Below are 25,218 nucleotides of genomic sequence, written 5' to 3' on the forward strand. Positions count from 1 at the left end.
ATTTTGACAGGTACATGGATGGGAAAAGTTAGGAGGACCATGCACAACAGGACAGTGGGACAGGCATAAAAATGGTTGGGCACAGACTAGAAGGGCCAAAAGGGTCTGTTTCTGTGGTTCTAATAAAGACTCTTACTAGGCAGGGATAGGGAGACACTTTGGGAAGAGTTGCCCCAGCTGTGAGTGGCATTGGCCAGCTCTTGATCCTGGGCACCACTATTTTATTCAAATAGCTGCTGCGGGCAGAGCACTATAGGGGCGTTCCGCTGGCTGAATGCTCTCATCTTCACCAAAGGGTTGTGTGTTGCTACAGGGAGCATTTACTTTTACAATTTTGAAACTTTTAATTTAAAAAAAAAAGTATTTATTCTTATTTATCTTGAATTCTATTTATTTATTTATTCTCTTTCTCTCTCTCTCTCTATTTTATTTTTGCCAGTTGTTTAGGTTTCCATTTGATTGAATTCCAGATAATGGGGATTCTATTGTATTTGTTATTGGTGGGTGGGCTTGTTCAGATGGTGGAGGTGAAAATTTAATGAGAAATGTTTGACTGCCTTTACCCCTAGTTTTGCATTGAAGCTTAGGATGCCAGTCAATACAAGTAGGTGTATAACAATAGAGATTTGAAGAATGAGAACTCATCGAGCAGGGTTCCTTACATAGAACTGATTTGTTTGGCAGTGCGTGACAAAGCAGGCACTGAGCAATCGAGAAACAAAAGCTGCAGATGCTGGAATCTTGAGCAGGGAACTTCTGAAGGAACTCAGCAGGTCAGAGAGCATCCGTGGGTAGAAATAGTCAGTCAACGTTCCAGGTCTGATCATTTTATTGACTAGATAGAAGGGGATGCTGTTATGGAAATAAAGGTGGGGTGGGGGGGGGGGGGGGGGGGAAGAAACCAGGAGAGGAACTCAGACTGTGGAACAAGCTTCATCTGATTTTAGTCTGTCGTGTTAATATCACATGCTCTTGTTGCTTATTCTGTGTTCTTTACGTTTACAGCACGAGTCCCAAATTTTCCCACCAACCACAGGAGGTGCCATGAAGATGTGCAAAGATTTAAGCATTCCCTTTCTTGGTAAACTACCCTTGGATCCCAGAATAGGTATGTCCCTGTGAAATCGCACACAGAACTTCCCTGAATTTCCAAAGTGCAACAATGACTGTAAATATTGCTGTTTTCCTATTGATAATTGAATACCTTTAAACTGACACCAAAACAGCTGATGGTAGTGTAAAAGCCTTCAGAAAAATGTGTTTTGTTGTCTCCCTAAGCCATTCATTAATCTTGCTAATTCTTTTTGCTTTGAGGTTAATAACTAGCTGAGATTATGGTGAGATGAAGTGAACTCCAGTCATCAATGAAGTTGTAATCTCAGGGCCCTCTGATAAGAACTAACACTTAACCAGCTCAGTCAGATACTCCTTCAATCACATGCCTGATTAATTATGTGCAATAGAGACGGCAAGGTGGAACATGGTCACAATTTACTTGTTTCAGCTTCTCCCATTCTGTAGGTGTAAATGCTGCAAAATTACACAAAGTTGTTGGTGAAATTCAGTAGGTCAGATGGTATCCATCGGTTGAAATGGTCAGTCACCATTCTGGATCTGAACCCTCTATATAGTGTAGAAAGGAGGAAACAAGCTAGGAGAGGGACAGTGAGGTGATTGGACAGAAGGTGTGAGAGATGGAGAGACGGGTAGAGGGAGAAACCATTAGGAAGAGATGTAGGAAAGAAAAGGGAAGAAAAATAAAGTCCAGAAAGAAGAGATGGGAAGAGTAGAACCAAATGGGGGTAGGGGTTACCTAAAATTAGAAAACTCTATGTTCATGCCAAATATGGGATTCCTGTGGTCAACCATTTCATCTCCTTCAACCATGTTTGTTCTTGGCTTCATTTGTTGTCAGGGTGAAGCCAAATTTGAGGATCAACATGTCATATTCCTCACGAACAGTCTTAAACCTAATGACATGAACAAATAGCCTTAAAAATATTTATTTTGAAAGGGATGTACCTTCAACAATCTTCCATAGTCTCAATTTTCACTGCCCCATCCTTCGTAGTTAGGCCATCAGGAGCTTAAATGTAAAGCATGAAATTCTTTGTGAAAATATGCAGGTTCATAAATCTTGTACGGGTGCAGAATATTTTATCCGAAACCCTTGAGACCAGACACTTACATTTTCAAATAATTGTAACAGCGCTACGTTTTAATTGTGCTAATTTCAGATTGGGCACAAAACAAAGATACACTCCAACTAGAGTGGTCTCTGGACAGGGGTGCTGGGGAGAGGTTGTGGCAGCACTGAACTCGGGATATTTGCAGTGGCCATCTGAGCTCCCGATGCCCTAACAGTGGACCCTCGCCCCAGCAGTCTACCAACGGTGGCTCCCAACACCTCACCTGCCTGCCTACTGGTTCTCCCAGCGTCCCTTCAAAGGACCCTTGCCCCAAACGTCCACCCATCTGAACCACCGATGTCCTGGCTGTCCACCCATCCGAACTCCCAATTCAGATGCTGGATGGAGGGTGATTATGGCAGCGCTGGATGTTGGCAGCAGTGAACAGGGGTGTGGTGTCCGGGCATTGGACTGTCTACGACATATTGGAGGCAATGGACTTTGTTTCTCCACTGGCACCTGTAAAGGTTCCACTAATGACCGACATGGGTTATTCAAGAGCGAGTTGAGTGTGGGTTGCATCGAGTCATGGAAAAAATGTTCGTATTTCAGATAAAAGATTATGTACATGTACTGACCTAAATCTGGGTCATAGGACAGAAACAATAATGTGCGCTGCTTTCTCTTTTTCGGAGACAGTTGGTTTCAAATGACAGCATTATTCAAAATAGAAGTGAGATTGGTTCCTCAAATCCTTGCACTTCACAAAGTTAAAGTCAGTGTTTGCTTGTGAAATGTTGAATGATTCTCAAATGCATTTTAATTTCATTACAGGAAAGAGTTGTGATGAAGGCAAATCATTCTTATCAGAAATTCCCGATTCTTCTGCATGCATTGCCTATAAAGATATTATAAAACGTAAGTTGTGCTTTATTACCTAGAAGCAATAAAGAGTAAGAAATCATAATTTGGCCTGGGGCATATTAGCTACCTGAAAGTGACGTCACCTCAATGCATCAATTTCAATTTATACCATGAATCTACACTTATCGCAATTGGAAGTCATTGAGGAATCTGAATATCACTTTTATCTTGTAATTATGTAGCCTCTACTCCTGGTAGCCTGTTCCAGGAAACTATCTCTCATTGTGGGGGGGGGGAGCTTGATCTGCACATCTCCTTTAAACTTTTTTCTCCCCCCCTCCCACCACCACCTTCCGGGCCCTCATTTTATATACATGTTTTCTAGTATTTGACGCTTTTACCCTGGGATAAAGTGATTCTGTCTACCTGATCAATGTCCCTCGTAATTTTATAAACTTCTATCAGGTCATCCCTCAACCTCGAACAATCTGGAGCAAACAACTCCAGTTTTTTCCAACCCGTTTCCGTACTTAATACATTCTAATCTAGCAACATCTTGGTAAACCTTTTCTTTCCCCTTTTGAAAGGGTAATGGGGTGACAGGGACTGCACACAATACTCCAAGTGTGGCCTAACTGATGTTTTACACACCTGCAACATTATATTCTGACTCTTGTACTCAATCACTCACACTTGTTCATTATTTTCATCCACACTTTCAGGATCAACTTCAAAGCACCTCCAAGACTTACTGAAATTGAAGCAGACACTACCCAATTTCATTGAATGTGTTTCTAAGCTTGTTCAGTACATTTTGTGATGTCTTCTGTGACAACAATGACTGAAATGTGCTACCCCACTTAACTCGCATGGGACAAAATATCCCTAAACTGTCCATTTATGTATGGAAACAGATTATCAACTTGTCAGGCTATTCCCCCTCTTCCCAGCAAGATGAAGATCACAAAGGCAAATAAGGAAATGCCTTAGGAAGTTGTGAGGGTTTGAAATAACCAGGTAGCCCTATATTTAGTTTTTCCGGAATAGTTTCACCACAGCAGGATCAAGTGGTTGGTGTGCTATTAGTTTTTCCAACATCTGTCCCTCATGATAGTGTGGAAGAACTTCTTATAATCCCGGTTTGTCTGGGAAATCTTCATGGCAAATGCTTCTTTCCAAATTGTGTTTGAATTTTCAGGTTATTTTCTATTTAACAAATTGTAATTGCTGATAAAAACTTTCTGAAACAGGAATCCAGGAATATTGTGTCACACACAGTTCTGAAGTGGAAAAAACTGCTTAATGTGACTTCAAGAAAAATCTCTGCACCATGCTGAATTAATTTGACCAACTCACAATCAAATTCATTGGGACTATTTTTCTCCGTGTTGAGATACTCATTTCCACCTCCCCCTATTCCTGTACAGGTTTAAATTTCAATGGACCATGAATGTGATTTTGCACATTAGGTGGTGCTTCCTCTTATGTTTTAATCTGATCTCTTTGATGTTGATCAGTGTGTTTGTTTCTGTATATGTAAAAGTTTGTAAAGTGTTTAAAACTCAGATGCTAGTGCCAGGGAAATGGGTCCCAATTTACCCCACCAGCATTAAATGAAACAGAAGTAGGGTTACTGATTGGAATAAATTTGTTTCCTCAAAAAAATGGCAAGATGTGGAAAATCTCTGCCTAAAAATAATTGAGGGCTTGAACAATTAAAACATCTGTGAATACAGAAGCGGTGTGTTTGAGTGTGCATAACAAACTTGAATTCTGAAAAATGAGAAATCATGTAAAGTAATAATTTATTATACAATGAATGTGTTAAATTCAACTGTATGCAAGGCACTGTACTTTCAAAACAAACTGTTTTGCAAAATTTACAACATAAAATAAACTGCCTTCAACTGACATCTTTACTCATAGCATAGATTATTCTATTCACAACATAAATGGCAACTGCTTGGAAATAAATCCACTATTGATGCTGCAATACTCCAAGTTCTTCGGCACTACGTTCTTTTTCCTTTGTTGGAAATCCAAGATGTCTGTGGTGGGAGGAAGAAAAAAATCTTTAATAATGACAAGATATCTACAACTGAAATGGACATCTGATTTTTTTGTTTTTAAGCTAGGAACAGTCTAACAAAATGAACTGTGAATCTTGTCCTACACCAGGACTGACTGGAGTGACAGGGTACACTGGGAACCCAACATTGAGGCTGCTCAGCAAGAGAGGAAAGTGGCAAATGCACCAGCATTTATCACTGGATCCATGGAAGAGGCATTGTAGTTTCACAGCCAGAGCAGACCATTATTGTAGCTTGTTCATTTGAAGACATCAAGGGATTCAAAATTCTCCCACCTATTTTTACTGTTTTGGTGACCTGAGCTTATTCACAGGTAATGTTTGTCCTAATTTAGGAGAAAATGTCAGATGGGCAATCTCAAATTCAATCATCTCGCTAACTGCACTAAATTGATTTTACAGGACAATCTACTATTTAGAGCATTGTTGTTCCAAGGAACTGAATCTCACTGCTGAGCCCAGATAAACAAGCAGTCATTTTAGTAACAAACACTTTGGGCTTCCTGGTTAGAGACTTGGGACAGGAATAAGTATCCTGACTTTTTTTATAATGGATGTGGGATAGGTTAACAATGACAGCTGGGAAAAGGTTTATTTGTTGAATAGAGAGAAACAACAGGATGATGCAAATTAAGAGTTTAATGGAGCTAACACTTTCAACTTTTAACACTGAGGTAATCCTTTCAGTTTCCATTCTGGGTCCCAGATCTGCAGTTTCTATCCATTACCTTTCCTTGTTTGCCTTTCAAAAGCCGCCTGCTACTTCTGGTTCCCACTCAAACCTAGTTAAATTCAAGGGTGATGCAGTTAGCAAAAAAAAAATGATTACATTGCGAGCAACCAAGGTTCAAATCTTGTACCGTTTGTTGGTTCTCCCCAATGTCTGTGCAGGTTTCCTCCCACCCTCCAAAAATTGAAAGGATTTGTTGGTTAATTGGTGTATTGGGCAGGACTGGCAAGTGGACTCAAAGGACCTGTTACTGTACAAAGTGTAATAATGCAAGGGTATGACTGGCAAGAAATTTTTTGAAGCTGGTTTTCACAGACAATTGGCATTTCAAGGACTGAAGTTAATATTGGATACATAGAAATATGGATAAAGGTTTGTACTTAATTAAATATCAGTTTGCCTTGCAATTAAGAGTGAACCAAAATAAAACTTGAAATTTACCACAGGGCACAATTATAACATCAAAAGCAAATACAGGGCTTTTGGACCAAAATGAATGATTCTCCACATGCAAAGTAAGGTAGTTTGAAGAAATGCAATAAATCTGGGAAGGCAAGGTTATAGTTTTGGCTACCATCATAGCTCTTCACCTTGAAAGTTAATTATACTTTTCATTCCTTCAATTGTTAAGATTTAAATCTGCTCCTCTGATTCAAGTTGATACTGGGAGAGTCTGGAGAGGGCTATAATGTATACAGCTTATGAGAGGATAATGGCAAAAGAAATAAAAGATTCAAACTCAAGTTGGGCATAGAGTATGTTTTGAGTCCACTTAATCTTAACACTAAAATTAGTTTGCCACACAGAACCCATTCACAATTGTTGTTAGAGATGTTCTTACTGATATTTGAACATTTCAAAATACAGAGAACTGTACATAATGTACACATTTGTAACTTAAGAAACTAAAAAGGAACACAGCTATGTATAAAAGAATATATATTTTTTGGAATGGTTAAATAGAGAAAAAAAATAGTTGGTATAAAACCTGTATATTGCATTATAATGGAAATATCAGGCAAAAACTTATTTTGAATATTTCCTGTTGGGAGATTTCTATTAGTGCCCATGTTTATGAAACAAATGACAAACACACTATTTAAACATCCCTTTTAATAAATAATGGGGAAAAAGAAAATAAGAATCTATGAGAATTAGCAATGCTAACCCAGAAATTTCATTTCCACCAATGTGAAAAGTCTTAAGATTCACTGCAGTGTGCATCCACTATAGTGCCCAAGGCCCTTGTGCATTTTCTTGCACACACTGAAGCAGTCTCAGGAAAGTCCTGGAGCATGAATGCCATTGGAGTTGGATCAAGACACAACGCAATTTGCATTCCCTGAGATGTCCACAATGGTGTAATGTAGAAAGTACAGTTACAAATCTGTCCCAGGCATGGCCTTGCCAATTATGTTAAGAGATATTTTAGGTGACTTAAGTTTTAAATATTGTCCAGAATACAAAAAACTCTACTGCTGGGAGATTTACAGACATCTCACTAACTTGTTCAGTTAAGATCTTGAACACACATGATTATTCCTTACCTTAACATCAGTGGCAGGATAGCATTAATTAAAATGAGAAAATAAAGATAACTACAGTGAAATTAACAATGAGTGATACTTAAGATACAAACATTGTTACAAGAAAAAAAACACAAGTCCTATAACAAAGGTATTCAGGGTTCAATGTTTGTTCAAATCAGAATCCTCCTTCCTTGAGCATGAGACAGTATTGACCATAAGCTACCACCCCTCCACCTCCAAGTCAATTCTCCTCATCCTTAGATACATAACAAAAATCCACGTCCATTTCTCCTGCTGTGTCATATCTGAATATTTCTTATTTGATTTTTTTTAAACCAGTTTAATGGCTTTACCTTGCTGATTTCACTTTCATGGCTTCTCTTTCTATTCCTCCATCTTGGTTTTGGAAATCTCTTCAAAGCTCCCCATTGCTGACTCCTAATGGTCAGCTACAATCTGATAACACCTTCAGTCAACAGCAAGATTCCATTTGGATTCTTGGGTATATACAGAAAGGACTCTTGACCTTTCTGCAACATGCAATGCTGAATGAGCTAAATTTTACATCATCAATACAAGACAACATACAATAGATTTGCTTAAAAATACTTAAGTGAAATAAAGTACTTTGGAATATCCCAAAGTTAGGAAAATTTCTTCTTGAATGGAAGTCATTTCTAATCTCAGTCTATGCCACTGAGAATACGCAACTTGACATTTCTTCTGGTCAATACCGGAAGGCACAAGGGAAATTATTCAACCCACATGAACTTGGTTGATTAGCCATAGATTCCCGTAACCCAACTGCTTCAAGCAGACTCAGCATTCTGTCTGAACCAGATCATTTACAAATTCTTTATCTGACCCCACTACATTTTTGACTATAACAATTTCCTACTTCCTCAATCTGACACACATGCACTGCCTCAGTCCACCTGTTGTAACCTCAAATACTGGCAACTTTACCTGGCTGTTTTGGCATCTTCTTTACTCCATAAATTTCAGTCCATTCAAAACCGCTTTATCCCAAATTGTACTAAGTGCCATTCACTCGCCATATTTCCTCAAATAGTCCTTCAAACTTTATCCATTCACCAGCTTTCCTCTAGATATGAGTCCCTTCCATCTTTCTTTCACATGGATAGCTTCAGCATCCATGTGGCACTGAGACAAAAGATATTAAATGGAGGAGATGTGCAGGGTCTGATCGGCCCACTCCTGCTTCTATTTGTGCTCTGTACCTGCTCTGGGAGTGTTTGACAGAACAATGCAGAGTCAGGATTGCCAGATATGGCATCTTTGGCGCTAAATGGCAGAAATTTGATTCGGCTGGAAGTGCCGACTGGCAAGTCTTGTGGCGGTTTTAGAAGATTTTTAGGCTCTTTTTTTGGTTTTGCAGGTGCTTTTTTAGAACTTTTTAAATTCAGCATCCATGTCAAAGGCTCTAGAGTATTCTATCAGGCCCCTCTACTTCTCTCACACCTTCAAGGTGCTCCTTGAAAGCATACTGCTTTCTACAAAAGTAAAAATAAGATTTTTTATGCTTTCTAAAATGGAACTTGTTACAACTCTTTTTAAAATATACAAGTATTTTTAGCATTATTTTGCAAATAAAAGTGCTGTCCTTGTTTGTGGTGTTTTTAAATAAAATCTGTTGTTTTAAGTTTTAGCAGCAGTATAAAACATGTAGCAAAGGGCAAATCTCACGGAAGCAAAACTGCAAAAAAAATTAAAATTGTATTCTTCAAATATAAGGCACTGCCTTTGATTTTGCTAGAATTATTCTCTTCTCACTGAAAATCAACCACTGAAGAAAATTCAGTTAATTTAATTTACACTTTGATAAAGTTTTTTTTATTTTTAGAATTAATTTTTCATCTGATTCATCTCATTTTTTCTGTGGAGAGGACGACATCAATGCTATTTGCATTACCTTTAGTTTACAGCTCTCCAAATATGATGTCCGACTGTAACAAATGACCAGGAGTTAGAGACAAAAACCAAATTTAAAAATGCAGATTCATCTGTCATGAATCTTCAATGACATTTTTAGAAGAGTAATTAATGCAAAACATAAACCTGAGCAGAAACCTACTTGCTCACATCATTAACTACTCTGCCAGCCACGTACATCTTTACAAACTTTCCAATAATCCTTCAAGGAGAGCATTTTAAGCCTTGTGTGCCTGGCATCCCCCTGTACATTAAAGGCTGTAATGCCCATTTAAGATGCAGATCAGTGATGCCATTTTAGTTAATTTCAGTCTGAATGTTGATGTCAGAGCTTACCATGCATGTACACCTCTTGCCAGCTATACTGGAACCATTTAGCACCCAAAGGCAGACACTGTGCATAATAGAATAGGCTTATAACCTTTCAAAGAAATTGGACAGACTACAAACAGCTCTAACCACCCAGATAACGGGGTGTCCATGAGACACTGTAAGGCACCAGCAGCTGAAATTTCACAGCCCAGTGTATTCCCTGCTCCACCATCTCCATCAAACCAGGAGATTGACCTGGTTCAATGAAGAGTGCAGAAGTGTACGACAGAATGAGGCATCAATTTGGTGAAGCTACAGGACCATTAGCATCTTAAAGAATCCTATTTCTCCCACTGCTGAACTGGGGATTAATTTATATTTCATTGTATTTTTTTAGATTACGTAGCTCTCCTCTAAAGCAGCCAAACATATGATTGATGATTTAAAGTTATAATTTCTTGTCAAATATAGCTTCCATACATACAAATACATGCTGTTCAGAATCTCATTTTAGATATAATCTTTTGACTACATCCATTAATGGGATACTGAATTCCATGTATTTTACTGTCGGTCAACAAAATTCATCATGCAATTTTTTTTACCCCCACAAAAGGAAGCTCTTTGACTTACAAAATGCTCATCCACAGAATATAAATGTCACACAAATGTACCTCAAGTTCAGACCTACATTGCTCATGCTACGTTTGTTTGATGCAAACCAATGTCATGTATGGAGGAAACGTGGCCTCTGTCTGAAACTTATTCGGTTACATCACCCATCAATCAAGGTTGGACTTCGGCCACCCATTAGTGCACATCTCGGCGTTGGCTAATTTAAATCACCTAGGGTGATTATTGGTTAGAAGCATAGATTAGCACTGTTTTGAACACCAATGCACAGCACATTCTTTCTGCCTCATGGTCCAAGCCCCAGACATCACTCCATCCCAGTTCACTTCTGTGGACATTCCTAGAAGTGAAGTTGAGCCGTAGTATTGCGATGGATCAATACATGTAGTTAGCCTCACCCCCATTGGATCAGGAAACCAGGTGTGTATAAGAGTCCCTGTTTGTAGTGTGTGAACGGGTCGAATATAGGTTTACTGTTGGAGTCCAACCTAAATCTGAGGTGAATGTCTATATTGTTGCTTCAATGAAATAGTGATCAAGTACAGTTTAATGTTCTCCTGTTTGTTTCCCATATGTTAATAAAAGTTGTAACACACGTGTCCAGACTCGTCTCTGTTAACCCACCAAACTGGATACTCTTACCAACCTGACAACCAAACAGAAATGCTTCCTTTACTCTTAAATATTTTTCTTTCAGTTTCATAGTTTAAAAGAACCTGTATCAACAATTTTCTTTCATGTAAATGTTTAACTGTATACGACCTTAGTCTTACCCTCTGGAAGAGTTGTTGGCCAAGATAAGTTGAAGCTGCCCTTGTGATGTTCTTGCTGCCTCCTATCTTGCAACGGATATATCCATACAGATTAGCTGCTTGCAAGGCAAGTCCTGCTATCACCAAAGCCTGCAACAGAAGTAAATTAGTGAGCTGAAGATAACTAAGCAATTCAGAATAAGAAGACACATTTATATAAGGCACGGATTCACTCAAAGACACCAATACAACTTTTTACTGAAAATACACAAATATCATATGGTGTAATGTTACCATAATTTTTCTAAAATTAGTTTAACTCAAATTTGCAATGTCATGACTTCCTAGAAAATTGTAACAAATCTGATATTCAAAAAGTGGAATTAAAAAAAAAACACTAAATATCCATTTCCCTTCTATGTTGCAAGGTTGATTATCAAATCATTTTGTCATAACCATGCAAGTAATTCAGAATAAGCAGACATTTATAAAAGGTAAGGATTCACTCAAAGGCAGCATACAATTTATTTCTGTAAATAAATTATTTTTACTAAAATTATTTTCTTAACTCAAATTTGCAATGTCATGACTTCCTTGGCAATTGCAACTAATTCAATATTGAAAAACTGGAATTAAAGAACTGCACTAAATATCTATTTCCCCATTGCATTGCAAAATTGATAAATTATTTTGTCATATTCAATAAATCAAAGTTAAAACCTCGAGAACATGGGAGCACATTATTTGCAAACCAAATACATTTGTCACAGAACATGCAACTTGGAGAGTCAAACTCAATGCTTAGCACAACTAGATTATATGTTAAATTATATTTTGAGGATTCCTTTTTTGAATATTCTCAAGTGATAATCATAATTGTCCAACCACACCATTTAAAGTAAGATGATCATTTAGTTCTTTTTTTTGGGGAGGGTGGAGGTGCAACGGAATGGAGTAAGTACCACACTGACTATAATGACAGGAAAGGATCCATTCGAAGATCTCGATAATTTCACTGAAATCACAACAGAATTGATCACGAATTATAATTAAAACAAAGATGATCTTTACATGATTGGAACTTGAATATGCATGAATGAATTAATAATCTAAAGGATAGAAACAATTTAACTCCAAGCACCAAACCAAGAAGCTTGGAGACATCTACAAACATTTGAGGTGATAATCTATAACCAATTTCAAAAGGAGGTTGATTAAAGTGGGCAAGATGAGTCAACCGCATTGAAGCATTAATCTAAAAATAACCAATACATGTTAGCATATGATGCAAGCAGGTTGATAGCAGTACTACAAAGGGCACAACACACAATAACTCACAAGTAGATTAAATTTCAAAGTTAGGACTATCCCCAATCTCGATTACTGCTAGTTGAAACATGCTTGCAAGTACTTAAAACACCCAAGTGACAGGAGCATGCGAGAGCATGGATGATGTTCAGGTGGATAGAAGTAACTGTAAATGGAATTACAGAAGTGCAATGTCAAAGTACAATCTTTTGGATAAGACTTTAAACTGGAGCTCTCACCATGAAAGATTCTCTGGCACTGCTAATATGAGAGGGATACTGCAGACATGCAGCTGTGTGGAACAGACACATGCCTTTCACCCCAACTTACCCATGCCGATTGCCTTTTTAACTTTTCCCCACTCACAAATTTATTAACCTCTAATTATGGGCCCTCCTTCTTTATAACTAAAAAGACCGACTGTTCCCCTTATCTATGCCTCTCATATTTTTGTACACCCTCAATGATCTCACCCCTCAGTTCTTTTCAATGCAAAATTTTCTGACATCCTGCCCACCCACCACCCCCCAACAATGTCAACTCAGTCTACTTTTCTGGTCATTGCTATCAGTGTTTGGTGTGCAAATTTACTGACATTAAATAAATAATGGCATAGTCATTTCATATTCATTGGCTATGTAACATTTTGGGGCTTCCCAAGTATTGTGTAACGTTGCACATGCCATCTAGTTTAGATGTGTACATAACAGGCCCTTTAAGCCCACAAGCCCGTAGAACCCAATTGACCTATAACCCTCAATACATTTTGAAGGGCGAGAGGAAACCAGAGATGTTCCCCCCCCCCCGGGAAAAACCTACAACATGTACAGACAGCTCAGTATTTGAACCCCAGTCTTGATCCCTAGCGCTGTAACACTGTTGCGCTGACCACTACATTAACCACGCTGTCCTAACTATTCCGACTTTCCAGCATCAGCAGATGTAATGCAACCCTATAGAACATGCCCTTTACAAAACACCACACACAAGCAGAATTTGAAAATAAAACTTAAAAAGGAAGGTGAAAGACTGCCAAATTACAAGCCCACCCAGCATGTCAATCAAGTCAGAGTCTTCCACTGTGCCCATGCTTCTAATATTCTCTGTTCTATTTATCCTTGAAAATCCCACTCCCTTGAGGATTTGATCAAGATTTCATTCAAAATATCCATATTTTGAAGTCTATATTCTTAAAAGAAAAATACATGGTTAACATTATATTCCTAATAGTGTATTGGAAATACAGTCATGAATAGTTCCTTTAATGTATGAATTTTCTAAACAGATATTCAATTTTATTTGATTATTATCATCTTTGAAAAATATAAATCAAATCCTATAGATTTGATAAAGGAAAAATACTTTATTTTCTAAACAAAACCCAGAATCCACAGGCCTGAAAGGTTGGTTATATAGCTTTGCCTCTTGTGGATGCTTTGGGACCTGCTGAGTTCCTCCGGCACTTTTGTGTATTTTCCACATTTTAATGTTATGTCTTTCTGACTGGTTTTCAATCCTCGTGATATACTATTTATTATAATTATATCAGAATTAGGAAGAGCTTTCTCAAAGCCCAGAAGATTACATCTGAAGTTGATATTCTGAATAGAAATTAACAAGTAAAACAAGGTTGCTGAGAAATTGGACAGAATATATTCATAATTTCAACCCATCCCATCTGACTAGGGTCCAAATGAAGGCTAAGAACAGTAGGGCAGAAACAATTGTTTCTGGAATTGTTACGAGCCCAGAGGATGCCAAAACCCAGCAGCAATAGATATTCACTAAGACAAATGGTTACTGAAACAAAAGTATCTTTTAATTAATTTTAAACATGAAAACAAGATCAAACTTTAGCGTATTACTATTAGCTTAACCCCTTTCTAATTCTAAGCGCACATGTATGTAACGTGTGTGTAAGTTCAGAAAAGTTATTTGATTCACAGTCCAATCTCACTTCTCATTCCTCCAGGTTCACTGGTTGCAGATAATTCTTATACTGTGCACAGAATTTAACCTTTATAAAGTTCACTAGGCTTTGGTGCTCAAAAGGTAAATGGTTACCGCTCAGGAAGGTTCTTGTTGGTTTTCAGAGAGAGATTGGTTGTTCCAGGAAATCCACAACTGATGTACTTCCATCAGTCACCTCAGTGTCTTGCTGACAAAACTTGCCCTCAGTGTTCTCCAGATGATAACCTCTTTCTTTCAGGTCACCACAAAGTGCCTTTTTATTTCCTTTATTCCAAGTGAAACATAAGACAGCCAGTCCTCTCCTTTTGCATGAACCACAAGGGCTTTGACCGGGTCGTCTTCCAAAAGGCTTTCCACAAGCTTGCCCTGTTCCAGTCCCAGTTGCTTCTGCTGGCTGTAACACTGTACTAGTGATCTCTCTCACACACACACACACACACACTCGCTCTGCTTGCAAAACCACATGACCCTCTTACAACACCTCCAGACAGAAGTGGTTCCGACAAACTCTTTCATCTGTTGCTTTTTGTAAACAATCCATTAGTGAAGTCTCTTAAGCACTCTTCAAAGCTCTTGCAAAAGCTCTGAGGCCCCGATATGTCTAGCATGGGGCAGAGCTCCAGTATTTCAAATAAGATCTGTTTTCAAGTGTTTGTATGTGACCTACTCTAACAAGCCTTTCCCAATTTATCTCCCAAAAACATATCTATATACTCTGTCACAGTACAAAGAGAGACATTAGCAATGAGGACTGGATAAATTCCAATGATTGTCTTCATTGATGAAGACAAAAAAATAAAAATAAAAACTAACTAAACATTTCAGTTTAAAAATTCTTACCAGCCACTTGAGCTTCAGGGAAAATAAAGTACTGAAAAGAAACACTGTCCAAATTAAGGGACAGACGACTAGTCCAAGCCAGAAGATCTGAGCCTCTGCCTCAGTAGATGTAGTTCTGTTCTTAGCAGTAGTCTGTAAATAAACAAAAAGCATAACATTGATTCGAATTTAAATATTCAAGCAAAAAAAACAAATGAAGGGAACATGAGAGATGAGGGGGAAAAGTGGATAAAAGTCAGAGAGACGAGCTTAAAGGAGTGAAAGATGGGGAGAGAGAACACCTGCTATTGATGAAATTATGAGGCAATAGCTGCGACATAGTCCAAAGTTCTTTTTTTAAAAAAAACCTGATCACAACAACCAGTCTATTACGGAAAGGTTTCAAACAGCAGATGAAAGCGTGGATTTTTTTTTAGTGTAATTTTCTTCAGATGCTTTTTAAGTGTCAAAAATGTAATCTAGCAAACATGATGCTTTCTAAAACATTATAATTTGTCCATTAAGAGAATGCAAAGGAAACTGAAGGGCTAATTTGAATGATAATAATATTCTTAGCAGCAGGTTGTGAAGAAATTTGAAAACTTTTTAAATAATGAAAAATGGGAAACAATATAGCTTCAACAAAGAATGCATTTCCTGTTTACTAGATTGAGGTTTGCCACAGAGTGCTCCACTACAAAAAAAAGAAAGGATTTGGCTTAGAGTGGATGTACAAAAGTGCTGGAGAAACTCAGTAGGTCCTTGCAACATTCATAGATATAGAACTGTTGGACAGCACAGTTAGTGCCACGCTGTTACAGCACTAGTGATCGGGACCACTCTGTCTGTAAAATGTTTGTACATTCTCCCTGTGTCTGTGTGAGTTTTCCCTGGGGGGGGGTTCCACTTTCCTCCCACCATTCAAAAATGTACCAGGTTGTAGGTTAATTAGATGTAATTGGGCAATTAGCACCTTTTGTTGGTCTGGATTCCTCCCCCAGCCACCACTGTCTCTATTCGGAGTTTTCTTTTTCTTCTTATTCTACTTATTTTTTTTCCTTGGACTCAAGCCCGAAGCATCAGCAATATATCTGTCTCCTGGTGACGCTGAAAGACCGGCTGAGTTCCTCCAGCATTTCGATGTGTTTTTACTACAATCACAGCATCTGCAGACTTTCATGTTTTTTTTTCAATAGTTTATTTTTGATTTTCAAAGACATAGATTCCGTATTGTTGTCATGTCTCACTCCTGACATTTAATTGCACAATATGAATAAGGAAGTTGAATTAACAAAAAAAAAAACAAGGCAATGAACACAGCAATTATTTCAATTAGCAACAATTTGCACATGCCATTGTTACTGCCATCGCCATTGTTACTGCCATCGCCATTGTTACTGCCATCGCATTGAATGGTTTTCCCATGTTAAAATTATCTACCTTTCTAGCTTCAAAAAGCCAATGACTTTTTCCATCTTCATCAATCTGGTTCCACCAGCGCAAGCCAACCAAAAGCCTTCCTGTTACATTCTGCAACCAATACAAAACAAATACAGATTAGTTTCATCATTATTTTCTTTTGATCTTTAACCATGGCATAGATAAACAAGAAGGAACAACCCACTGGATAATCTAGCAAAAGAATTAAGCCTATTCAGAGTGCTTGGGAATTGAGGTGGCCAGAAATGCATGTTCAGTGTTCAACATGCCCAATCCTTATACTGGATCATAACTGCATTTAAGCTTAATGAAGTTCCCCATGTCAAAACTAACAAAGACAACTGTAGTTTTGTAGGTTTTGATCCTTCCCATCTCTTCTAATTTCTCGTCAAAGTGTGACAGGTGCGAGGCTGAAGAAGGTACATTATTTCATAGTATTTGATCACGTTCCTCACTTTCCAGTTACTGGGAAAATATCTTCCATACCTTGTCTTTAGCTCTTAATGTTAAACCTTTTTATTGACCTATTTGGAGTAAGTAAGTCGGCTAATTTAAATTTGTCTGGGCTACAATCCCATGTAGTTGCCTTTGCTCTCCTTATTGCAAAAAGAGTTAATATAAGATGGAAGGATGCTGTCCCTCCTACACATACAATGGTTATCTGATGTGATGGCATGTCTGACTCTGGAAAAAAAATTAGATGTTCTACTAAATTTAACTTTCTAAATTTATGGGTCCCTTGATTATTTTCAGAATTTATAAGATTATTGGATCCCATTTTATGGTTTGGTTGTCTTTTCTTTCATATATTAATGGAATATTTATCCTTAATCATAACTTCACAAGGGAGGGGTTAGATAATTAGAATAGTTTTTGCTTTAGATAAAAAAAAAATATTTATTAAACTAAAAGGTAGGAACTTTTTTTTTAAAGCCAACTCTTTACCAAACCTAGGAAAAAAAGGCTTAAATCACTTTATAATGGTTTGGGGGGAAAGATAAAGGAAGAAATTGACAAAGCAAACTACTAACTTAAATATACGTTTAAGAAAGAAGCTCTATAACTTAAAGCAGGAAAAGAAAGAAGGAAGAAGAAATAAATAAATGATAGAAGTAGACAAAAAAGAAGAAAAAGAAATTGTGCCATCCAATATTTCATATTTAATTATTTCCAGACGTAGCAAGGTTGGGGGGGGGAGGGGTGGGGGGATGGAAAATGTCACTGTGTATATTTTAATACTGAATATATATATATATTGCTACTGATGTGGTTCACAGTGAAGTACTAAATAAAAATTTATATAAAAAAAGCTTAAGATCAACAATAGGGAAAATACTGGAAGCGCTCATTAAGGAAATGATGACAGGACACTCACATACGCTGTGCATTAAAAATAATTCACTCTCATTTTCATTAAATTAATGAATTTTCTTGTGTTGTCAAAAAGAGAATGATGAATGAAAATGTTTAAATAACTGAGTAAAATCTATTTTAACTCTGCCTCAAATTATTGGCACAGAATTAAATACTGTAATAAAATTTTTATTGGTGAGCTCTTTGATAAAAAATCATTTGTCTTCTTCCATCTATCCTCCAATAAAAATTTAATTTGTCCTTGGGTGAAGATACGGGTCCTCTGAACGCCTTCTTTCTTCCCCACCCCTCCCTGATGAGAGCTAGGTTAGGGCAACCTGAACTGAAAGGCTCTCGCACTAATTCAGTGAGGCTAGAGACTGCAGGCGCTGGAATCTCGAGCGACAATCAATCTACTTGAGGATCTCAATGAGGCAAACAACATCAGTGGGAGAAACAATGGTCAAAGTTTCTGGTTGGAAACCTTGATTAAGACTGAAAGTGCAGAGGGGAGATAGCCAGTACAATATGGACAGGGTGGGGGGTGGGGGGGGGGGGATAGATGAACCAGGAAGGATGAAGGATGACAGAGGTTGTAAGTGAGGTTGGCTGCTCTTCCCACAACAACTCGCTCTTCTGTCACAGTCGTTTTTATGATCCTCTTCCACACACTTTGTTAATTTCTAACTTGGGAACAGTTCAGGTTACGAAAAGTACTCAGGAATGTCCTATTCTCAATACTCATTAATATTAGCCAATCAGTGGTAAATGTACAGTACAGAAATCTAACTTTTAAATCTCAATTCCATCAAATACAAATGTAATGCCATCTGCTGACCTAAGTGCCAGAAAAATCATAGCTTAAGCAACAGATTCCTCTATTGTGGGTGTAGTTTCTAAATGAATACATGCAGAAGTCATTCCCCACTGTCAGCTTCACTTTACAGGACTTTCTGACCATCATTTAACACGTCCATTTTGTTAAATTTAGAGATACAGCATGGTAACAGGCTCTTCTGGCCCACGAGCCCAACATGATCAGTTAACCTCCAAACTCCGTAGGTCTTGGAATGTGGGAGGAAACCTCCACAGGCATAGGGAGAAAATACAAACTCCTGACAGACATTATGGGATTCGAAACCAGGCCAGGTCACCGATACTGTAACAGCGTTGCACTAACCACTATGCAACACTAGGCTATTCAAACATATGAAACAAATTAATTGATAATGGGAAAACATCAAATAGTTAGGATGGGTGGTGGTCACAAGGAGAGAGATTATAAATATTTACAAAAGGTACACCATCTCTGTTACCTGTGTCCACAGCCTCATTGTCTGTCAAAACAAAACCACCAGTAAATTAGAGGTGCCGCCTAACATTCTGTCTGGGTACTCTCCAACCAGATGGCATAAACCGACTTCTCTAGTTTCTGTTAGCCTACTCCCCATTCTCCTTCCCTTCCCATTGCCTTTGTCTTCTTTCCTTCAACTGTCCACCCCCTTCACAGAGCCTGCCCATCTCCCCCTTATTTGACCTGCTGAGCTTCTCCAGCACTGACTTTTACCCTCGCTGGTGCATTCATATTGCCGATTACTTCTGGTGATCAGCACATAAATTTCTCCGTTATAGAGAAGATGCAGCACAGAAGGCCTCTGAGGCAGGCTCCAGAGGCTCTTCAGCTATTCTCCTCCCCTTCCCTTCCCCCCTACCCAACCCCACTGGAGTCTAGACCAGCCATCAACCATCCATTTACACTCATACTAATTTAATCCCATTTATTATTCGCCTCACATTCTTATTAGTTCCTTCCAGATTCCACCATTCACCTACACAGCAAGGACAATTTACATTCATCAATTTTATTATCCTTTCAGGCACAAGAGTAGAGCTCTTACCTGATAACAACTATCATTAATAATTTAATTTAGTGGCCCTGGATAGCAAAAGAGTGTCTAAAACTCCACATACAGAAAATATGTAACGTATTCAATCTATGCTGAGGATTCTCATTTTTCAACTTCGTATTTATCCACTAATTTTACCAATCATCCACAAAGACTGGGTTATGTCTTGGAAAAATAATTAGACAATTATTTAACTTGCAGTGTTAAATGTTTAGGAAATAATTATTTCATTCTTCAGAAAAGCTAAATTATACAAAACATTCAAACTGAGACCCAAAGTTACCAGGTACAAGTTTCTTACCTTTACTGACCAGAAATCGCAGGACAAGAGGAGGAGTATTGTCACAAAACAGGCAATGAAGCTTCGGCTAAACCAGTCACAGAAGAGGTAAGTAATGACAGCACTTACACGGAAAAACAGGTGAAAAAATGTAGCTAATGGATGCCTAAAAAAGATATTAAAATATATATTAAGGTACTTATATGAGGGATTTAAAGAATAAATTTCAAAGATATTAATATTTTTGTAGTTGATCATGATAATGTACCTTCAAAATCAAATCCCACATAAATTATAGAATATCAATCTAGTTAAAGATGGATATAGGAGTTATTGAGGCAATATCAGAACAGGAATTTTACTTTCAGTGGAACTTTCCAATCTGAGCAAAGAGGAATGTGCACAAACAGTACATTGACTGACTTCAACACTTGCAAAATAAACAAATCTGCAGAGTGAAAGAGCATGTTATCATCATGTTATTTAATGCAGAATGATGAAAGATACAACCAAACCTCCAATAACTGCTTTATCCACATTGTGTTAACATTTCTATCTTAATTATATTTCTATTTTATCAGCATTCAAATAGATATTTTTGTCCGTTGCTGCTGAGGTACATAATTACTTCAAATGTATGCTTTTGCAGATTAAGCTATTGCTGGTGTCTCCCACAGAGGTCGATCTCGGGAGACCACTTGGTCAACATGGACAGCATGAGGTTAGAGGGACCGACAAAGCTCCAATCAAAACACTGCAAGTTAAATCGAGTCATCCTATGTATAACTGTTGAGGAAATCACAGAAGTGCCCAGCTCAGTTCAAGTTTATTGTCATATGTACCAAGGTGCAGTGATAAAGTCTGTTATACAGGTACAATGAGAGGGCCGAGCGATGATTGTTATTGCATTTCCAATTCAGACAACTTTACTTTCAAAGGGCAATAAAAATTGCAAATACCCGACATAAAAAATAAAAATAGAAAATGTTAGAAATACTCAGATTTTAGAAGTTATCAATCTAAAATACCAACTTTCTTTTTTCAGTATTTCCTACTTTTAAAAAAAATGTCAAAAGCATCATGCTGTAAGAAAAAGTTGAAGTTCAATTTATTTTAATGTGCTAATTCACAGGATTTACAATTTACTAGTTACTTTTAAAAAAACTCAATTTCACAGGACGCCTGAGGCATCCTCTCTTGTAAATTAAGATTTAATCCTATCAGTTATATTGCAGCATTCTCAAATGTAATGGTATAACAATACTAATCCATGCCTCCAGTATCAATGAGTTGGCCAGGTTTCTTCTTGCATTCCATGGATAATGGAAATTAGCAGAAGAAATACAAATCTGCTGGACAGGTTTCAAGGTGTATTTGTATATCTTACTCAAGATCAAATGTACTAAAGAATTTGCAAAGCTGCACAATAAGTATATTGTTCGTACTTATTAACAAAAAACAATTAGAGAATAACTAATGATCATTAAATAGATCATTTCAGGAGGTGAAATAAGACACACACTTTCAGAAGGTTTTTAAAAAAATGCCATCATGCAGAATCTCAAGATTGAAATGCAAAGGTTTCAAATAACACCCTAGTTTCATGCCTCCTGGAGAGATGTAAATAATGGAGGAACAGTTATACTGGATTGCTTAACACACTCATTTGCCATTTGATAAACAGTAAGGAGGTCTGTGTAGCTCATTTTCTCCCATTTAGACTACTCTTAATTCCCTTTATACGGGAATTAGTCGTCATTATCCCATCTGCAATTGGTTCAGAATGCTGCATCAAGGCTTCTGACAGCAGCCAAGAGGGACGATATCACCCTATTCTCGCCTCCCTTCACTAGCTGCCAGTATGGCTCAGGATAGATTTTAAAGTTTTCCAGCTTTTTTACAAAGCCATCAATGGACTAGTACCCTCTTACATCACCGATCTTCTAATGCCCTATTCCGAGACCCCTCAGATCGAAATATTTAGGGCGCTTGGTTGTTCCACACTCAAATTGCAAACTGAGGGGAGATCATGCTTTCATTATTGCAGCCCCCAAAATGTAGAACAACATTCCTCCCTCCATCAAATCAGCCCCTTCCATTAACTCTTAAATCCAGGTTTCAGTTGTATTTTTCCCTAGCAAGCATTTTGAAGTGATTGCTACCAAGTTATATGTACAATTCTAAACCTCAGGGACCCATTTTATACTGCACTTTAAATAGCTGCTTAAGCTAAGGTGTAATTTATGATCTGTACAGCACTTTGGTCAACGCAAGTGGTTTTAAATGTGCTATACAAATAAACTAAGCTAGCCCAACAAGATGAGGACCAGGCATTGGTTACTATGTACAAGGAAGAAAAACATATCCTTTAATTATCAAATGATTATCAGACCATAAATTGAAAGGATCAAATGAAATTATATCTCCAAAATTACTAACGATTGTGAGCAAATACTTTCCCCATCCAGTCCAAAACAGTAAATGCATGGGAGCAAATTTATGTTAATTACATGACTGTATATTAAACGCATTCCATTTAAAATAATTTCAATTTTTAAATTCTATACCCATATTCAATATCATTTATTTCCACATTCATCCTTAGAGATTCCACTCCAGGCCTGAAAGAAAACATTTCTTTTCTACATGCAGGAGATTATCAGAGCACATTATCAATTTCTGTAATAAAGACCAAGTCTTAGAAATACTCAGCAGGTCATGCCACATTCTTGAGGAAAGTGACAGTTTACATTTTAGACCAATCACTGCAGAAGAACTCTTTTCACTGTCCAAGTTTAAATCTGACAATAAACTTGAACACAAAGTTATCAGCTGCTTTCCGACTTGCTTAGTATTTCCAGCAACTGGATTTTACTACAACTTTCTCACATTTATAGATTTTGCTTTTCAGTTACTATTTTAAGAGACAATTTTTTTTAAATAAAATTGCTGCTCCCACATAGAGGTTCATTGTGATTTTCATTAATTTTCCAGGGTGCAGACATCGGTGACAAAGCCAGCATTTATTCCCCCTCCCTGGTGGTGAGCCTTCTTGCTGAACTCGTGTAGGTATGCCCTCAATGCTTCAAGTTAGGAAATTCCAGAATTTAGACCCAACAATAATGAGGAACACCACTGGAACTTTGAAGAGAACTTGCAGATGTTACAGGTATATTACTGGAAATACTCAGTAGGGCAGGAAAGAAAAACAGAAACATCATTTCAGGTGAACGACCTTTGATTTAATACCGAGGGAAGGAAAACAAGTTCATGCCATTTTCTCTCCTGCTGAGGATCAGCACCCACTGTTCCAATTTTCCTATGGGTGGTCTCTGGGACATTTGTCCAATTTGGTGGGTTAAGTGAGTAACTACAGAACATCCCTAACGTCGAAGTACTCGAGATGGCAGAGGTCGACAGCATCGAGTCCACGCTGCTGAAGATCCAGCTGCGCTGGATGGGTCACGTCTCCAGAATGGAGGACCATCGCCTTCCCAAGATCGTGTTATATGGCGAGCTCTCCACTGGCCACCGTGACAGAGGTGCACCAAAGAAAAGGTACAAGGACTGCCTAAAGAAATCTCTTGGTGCCTGCCACATTGACCACCGCCAGTGGGCTGATAACGCCTCAAACCGTGCATCTTGGCGCCTCACAGTTTGGCGGGCTGCAACCTCCTTTGAAGAAGACCGCAGAGCCCACCTCACTGACAAAAGGCAAAGGAGGAAAAACCCAACCAACCAATTTTCCGCTGCAACCGTGTCTGCCTGTCCCGCATTGGACTTGTCAGCCACAAACGAGCCTGCAGCTGACGTGGACTTTTTACCCCCTCCATAAATCTTCGTCCGCAAAGCCAAGCCAAAGAAGACAGAACACAATACAGATGAAGCACTGAATATGAGTGGCCTGAATGCTTTGTGCCATGGATAGAGTTCTAATCAAACAAGCTTTTTGTTCTGGACAATATTCTACAACCTTCCCTATTCATGTTGGTGTTGCATATTCAGCCTAGTTCCATTACATTTCCAATTTGTGCACTACAAATGGCAGAAAGGATCACAAGAGCAAATTGTTTGCCTGACCTGATGGAGTCACAGTAGATCCTTGGCTGATGAAGTTGAGTTCTAGTCAATGGTGGGAATTCAGCAATGATAATGCCATTGAACATTAAGGGCAAGCAGCTAAGACTCCCTCTTGTTAGAGATAATCACTGCATGGCACTTTTGTAGCAAAGAATACTGTTATGCCATGTATTGAACATGAGCTATATGCTGTTACATGCAGACACGTACTGCTTTATTTGCTGAGGAGTTGGGTACAGAGTTGATGATTGCAGAGTTAGACTTAAGTTTGGAAATAAATCATTAAAGTAACTAAAGATAATTGGACCTTGAATAATCTCTACAATAAGACCCAGACACTTTCTATTGAACATGGAATTCCTCATCATTAGATAAGCCTTGCTCTGTCACATGGCAACTGGCGGGCAATGGCCACCACTTCTTAGGAAATAAGGCACAACTATCATCTATTTTTAAACTTTTCTGTAAGTATGTTTTTGACTAGAGAATGAAACTGACTGCAGGTTCAAAAACTACTTTCTTTCTCTACACTAGAGCAAACAAAGCTAACTAATATTTAGTCATAAAATTTCAGCGTCTCCACAAGACATTGTAAATTGACAGACAGCTTTTAAGTTGTGTTTGTTTAGTACTCAGACATGGAAATGACTTGGGCGAAGTGGAGGGGTGGGTCAGTAAGTTTGCAGATGACAAAGGTTGGAGGTGCTGTGGAAGGTTGTTGTAGGTTACAACAGGATAGAGACAGAGTTGGGCAGAGAAGTGACAGATGGAGTTTAATTCAGACAAGCATGAGGTGATGCAATTTATTGACAATTTCACATGATACAATTTGGAAGGTCTAATCTGACATATTTAATAGCAGTATTATATTTTAAATTTAGACATGCAGCACGGTAACAGGGCCTTCCAACCCACAAGCCCTTGCCACCCAATTGACCCACAACCCCTGTACATTTAGAAGAGTAGGGGGAAACCCCACAGTCACAGAGAGAACGTACAAATTCCTTACAGACTGACTGGATTCGAATCCTGGTCACTGGCACCGTGTTAACCAATATATTAACCATGC

General features: G+C 38.1%; 2 protein-coding genes across 9 annotated transcripts in view; one reads left to right on the top strand and one right to left on the bottom strand.

Moving 5' to 3' along the window:
• Positions 1-4,904, top strand: part of nubp1 (nucleotide binding protein 1 (MinD homolog, E. coli)) — a 57,464-nt gene extending 52,560 nt beyond the window's left edge. For 6 of the 7 annotated variants that reach the window (XM_069906934.1, XM_069906940.1, XM_069906936.1 and 3 more), the window contains 3 exons: positions 1,006-1,108; positions 2,964-3,047; positions 3,716-4,237. In XM_069906934.1, coding sequence (XP_069763035.1) covers positions 1,006-1,108; positions 2,964-3,047; positions 3,716-3,813 — 285 coding nt within the window. In that variant the 3' untranslated portion in view covers positions 3,814-4,237. The other variant, XM_069906938.1, reaches the window with a different exon arrangement.
• Positions 4,782-25,218, bottom strand: part of LOC138747579 (Golgi apparatus membrane protein TVP23 homolog A-like) — a 29,283-nt gene continuing 8,846 nt past the window's right edge. The window contains exons 3-8 of one of the 2 annotated variants that reach the window (XM_069906942.1): positions 20,091-20,235; positions 16,530-16,619; positions 15,111-15,242; positions 11,013-11,141; positions 9,275-9,308; positions 4,782-5,041 (exon numbers count right to left, since the gene is read on the bottom strand). In XM_069906942.1, coding sequence (XP_069763043.1) covers positions 9,282-9,308; positions 11,013-11,141; positions 15,111-15,242; positions 16,530-16,619; positions 20,091-20,235 — 523 coding nt within the window. In that variant the 3' untranslated portion in view covers positions 4,782-5,041; positions 9,275-9,281. The remainder of the gene's footprint in view (positions 5,042-9,274; positions 9,309-11,012; positions 11,142-15,110; positions 15,243-16,529; positions 16,620-20,090; positions 20,236-25,218) is intronic. The other variant, XM_069906941.1, reaches the window with a different exon arrangement.

Source organism: Narcine bancroftii, chromosome 12 (assembly GCF_036971445.1).
Source record: "Narcine bancroftii isolate sNarBan1 chromosome 12, sNarBan1.hap1, whole genome shotgun sequence".
Taxonomy (NCBI): domain Eukaryota; kingdom Metazoa; phylum Chordata; class Chondrichthyes; order Torpediniformes; family Narcinidae; genus Narcine; species Narcine bancroftii.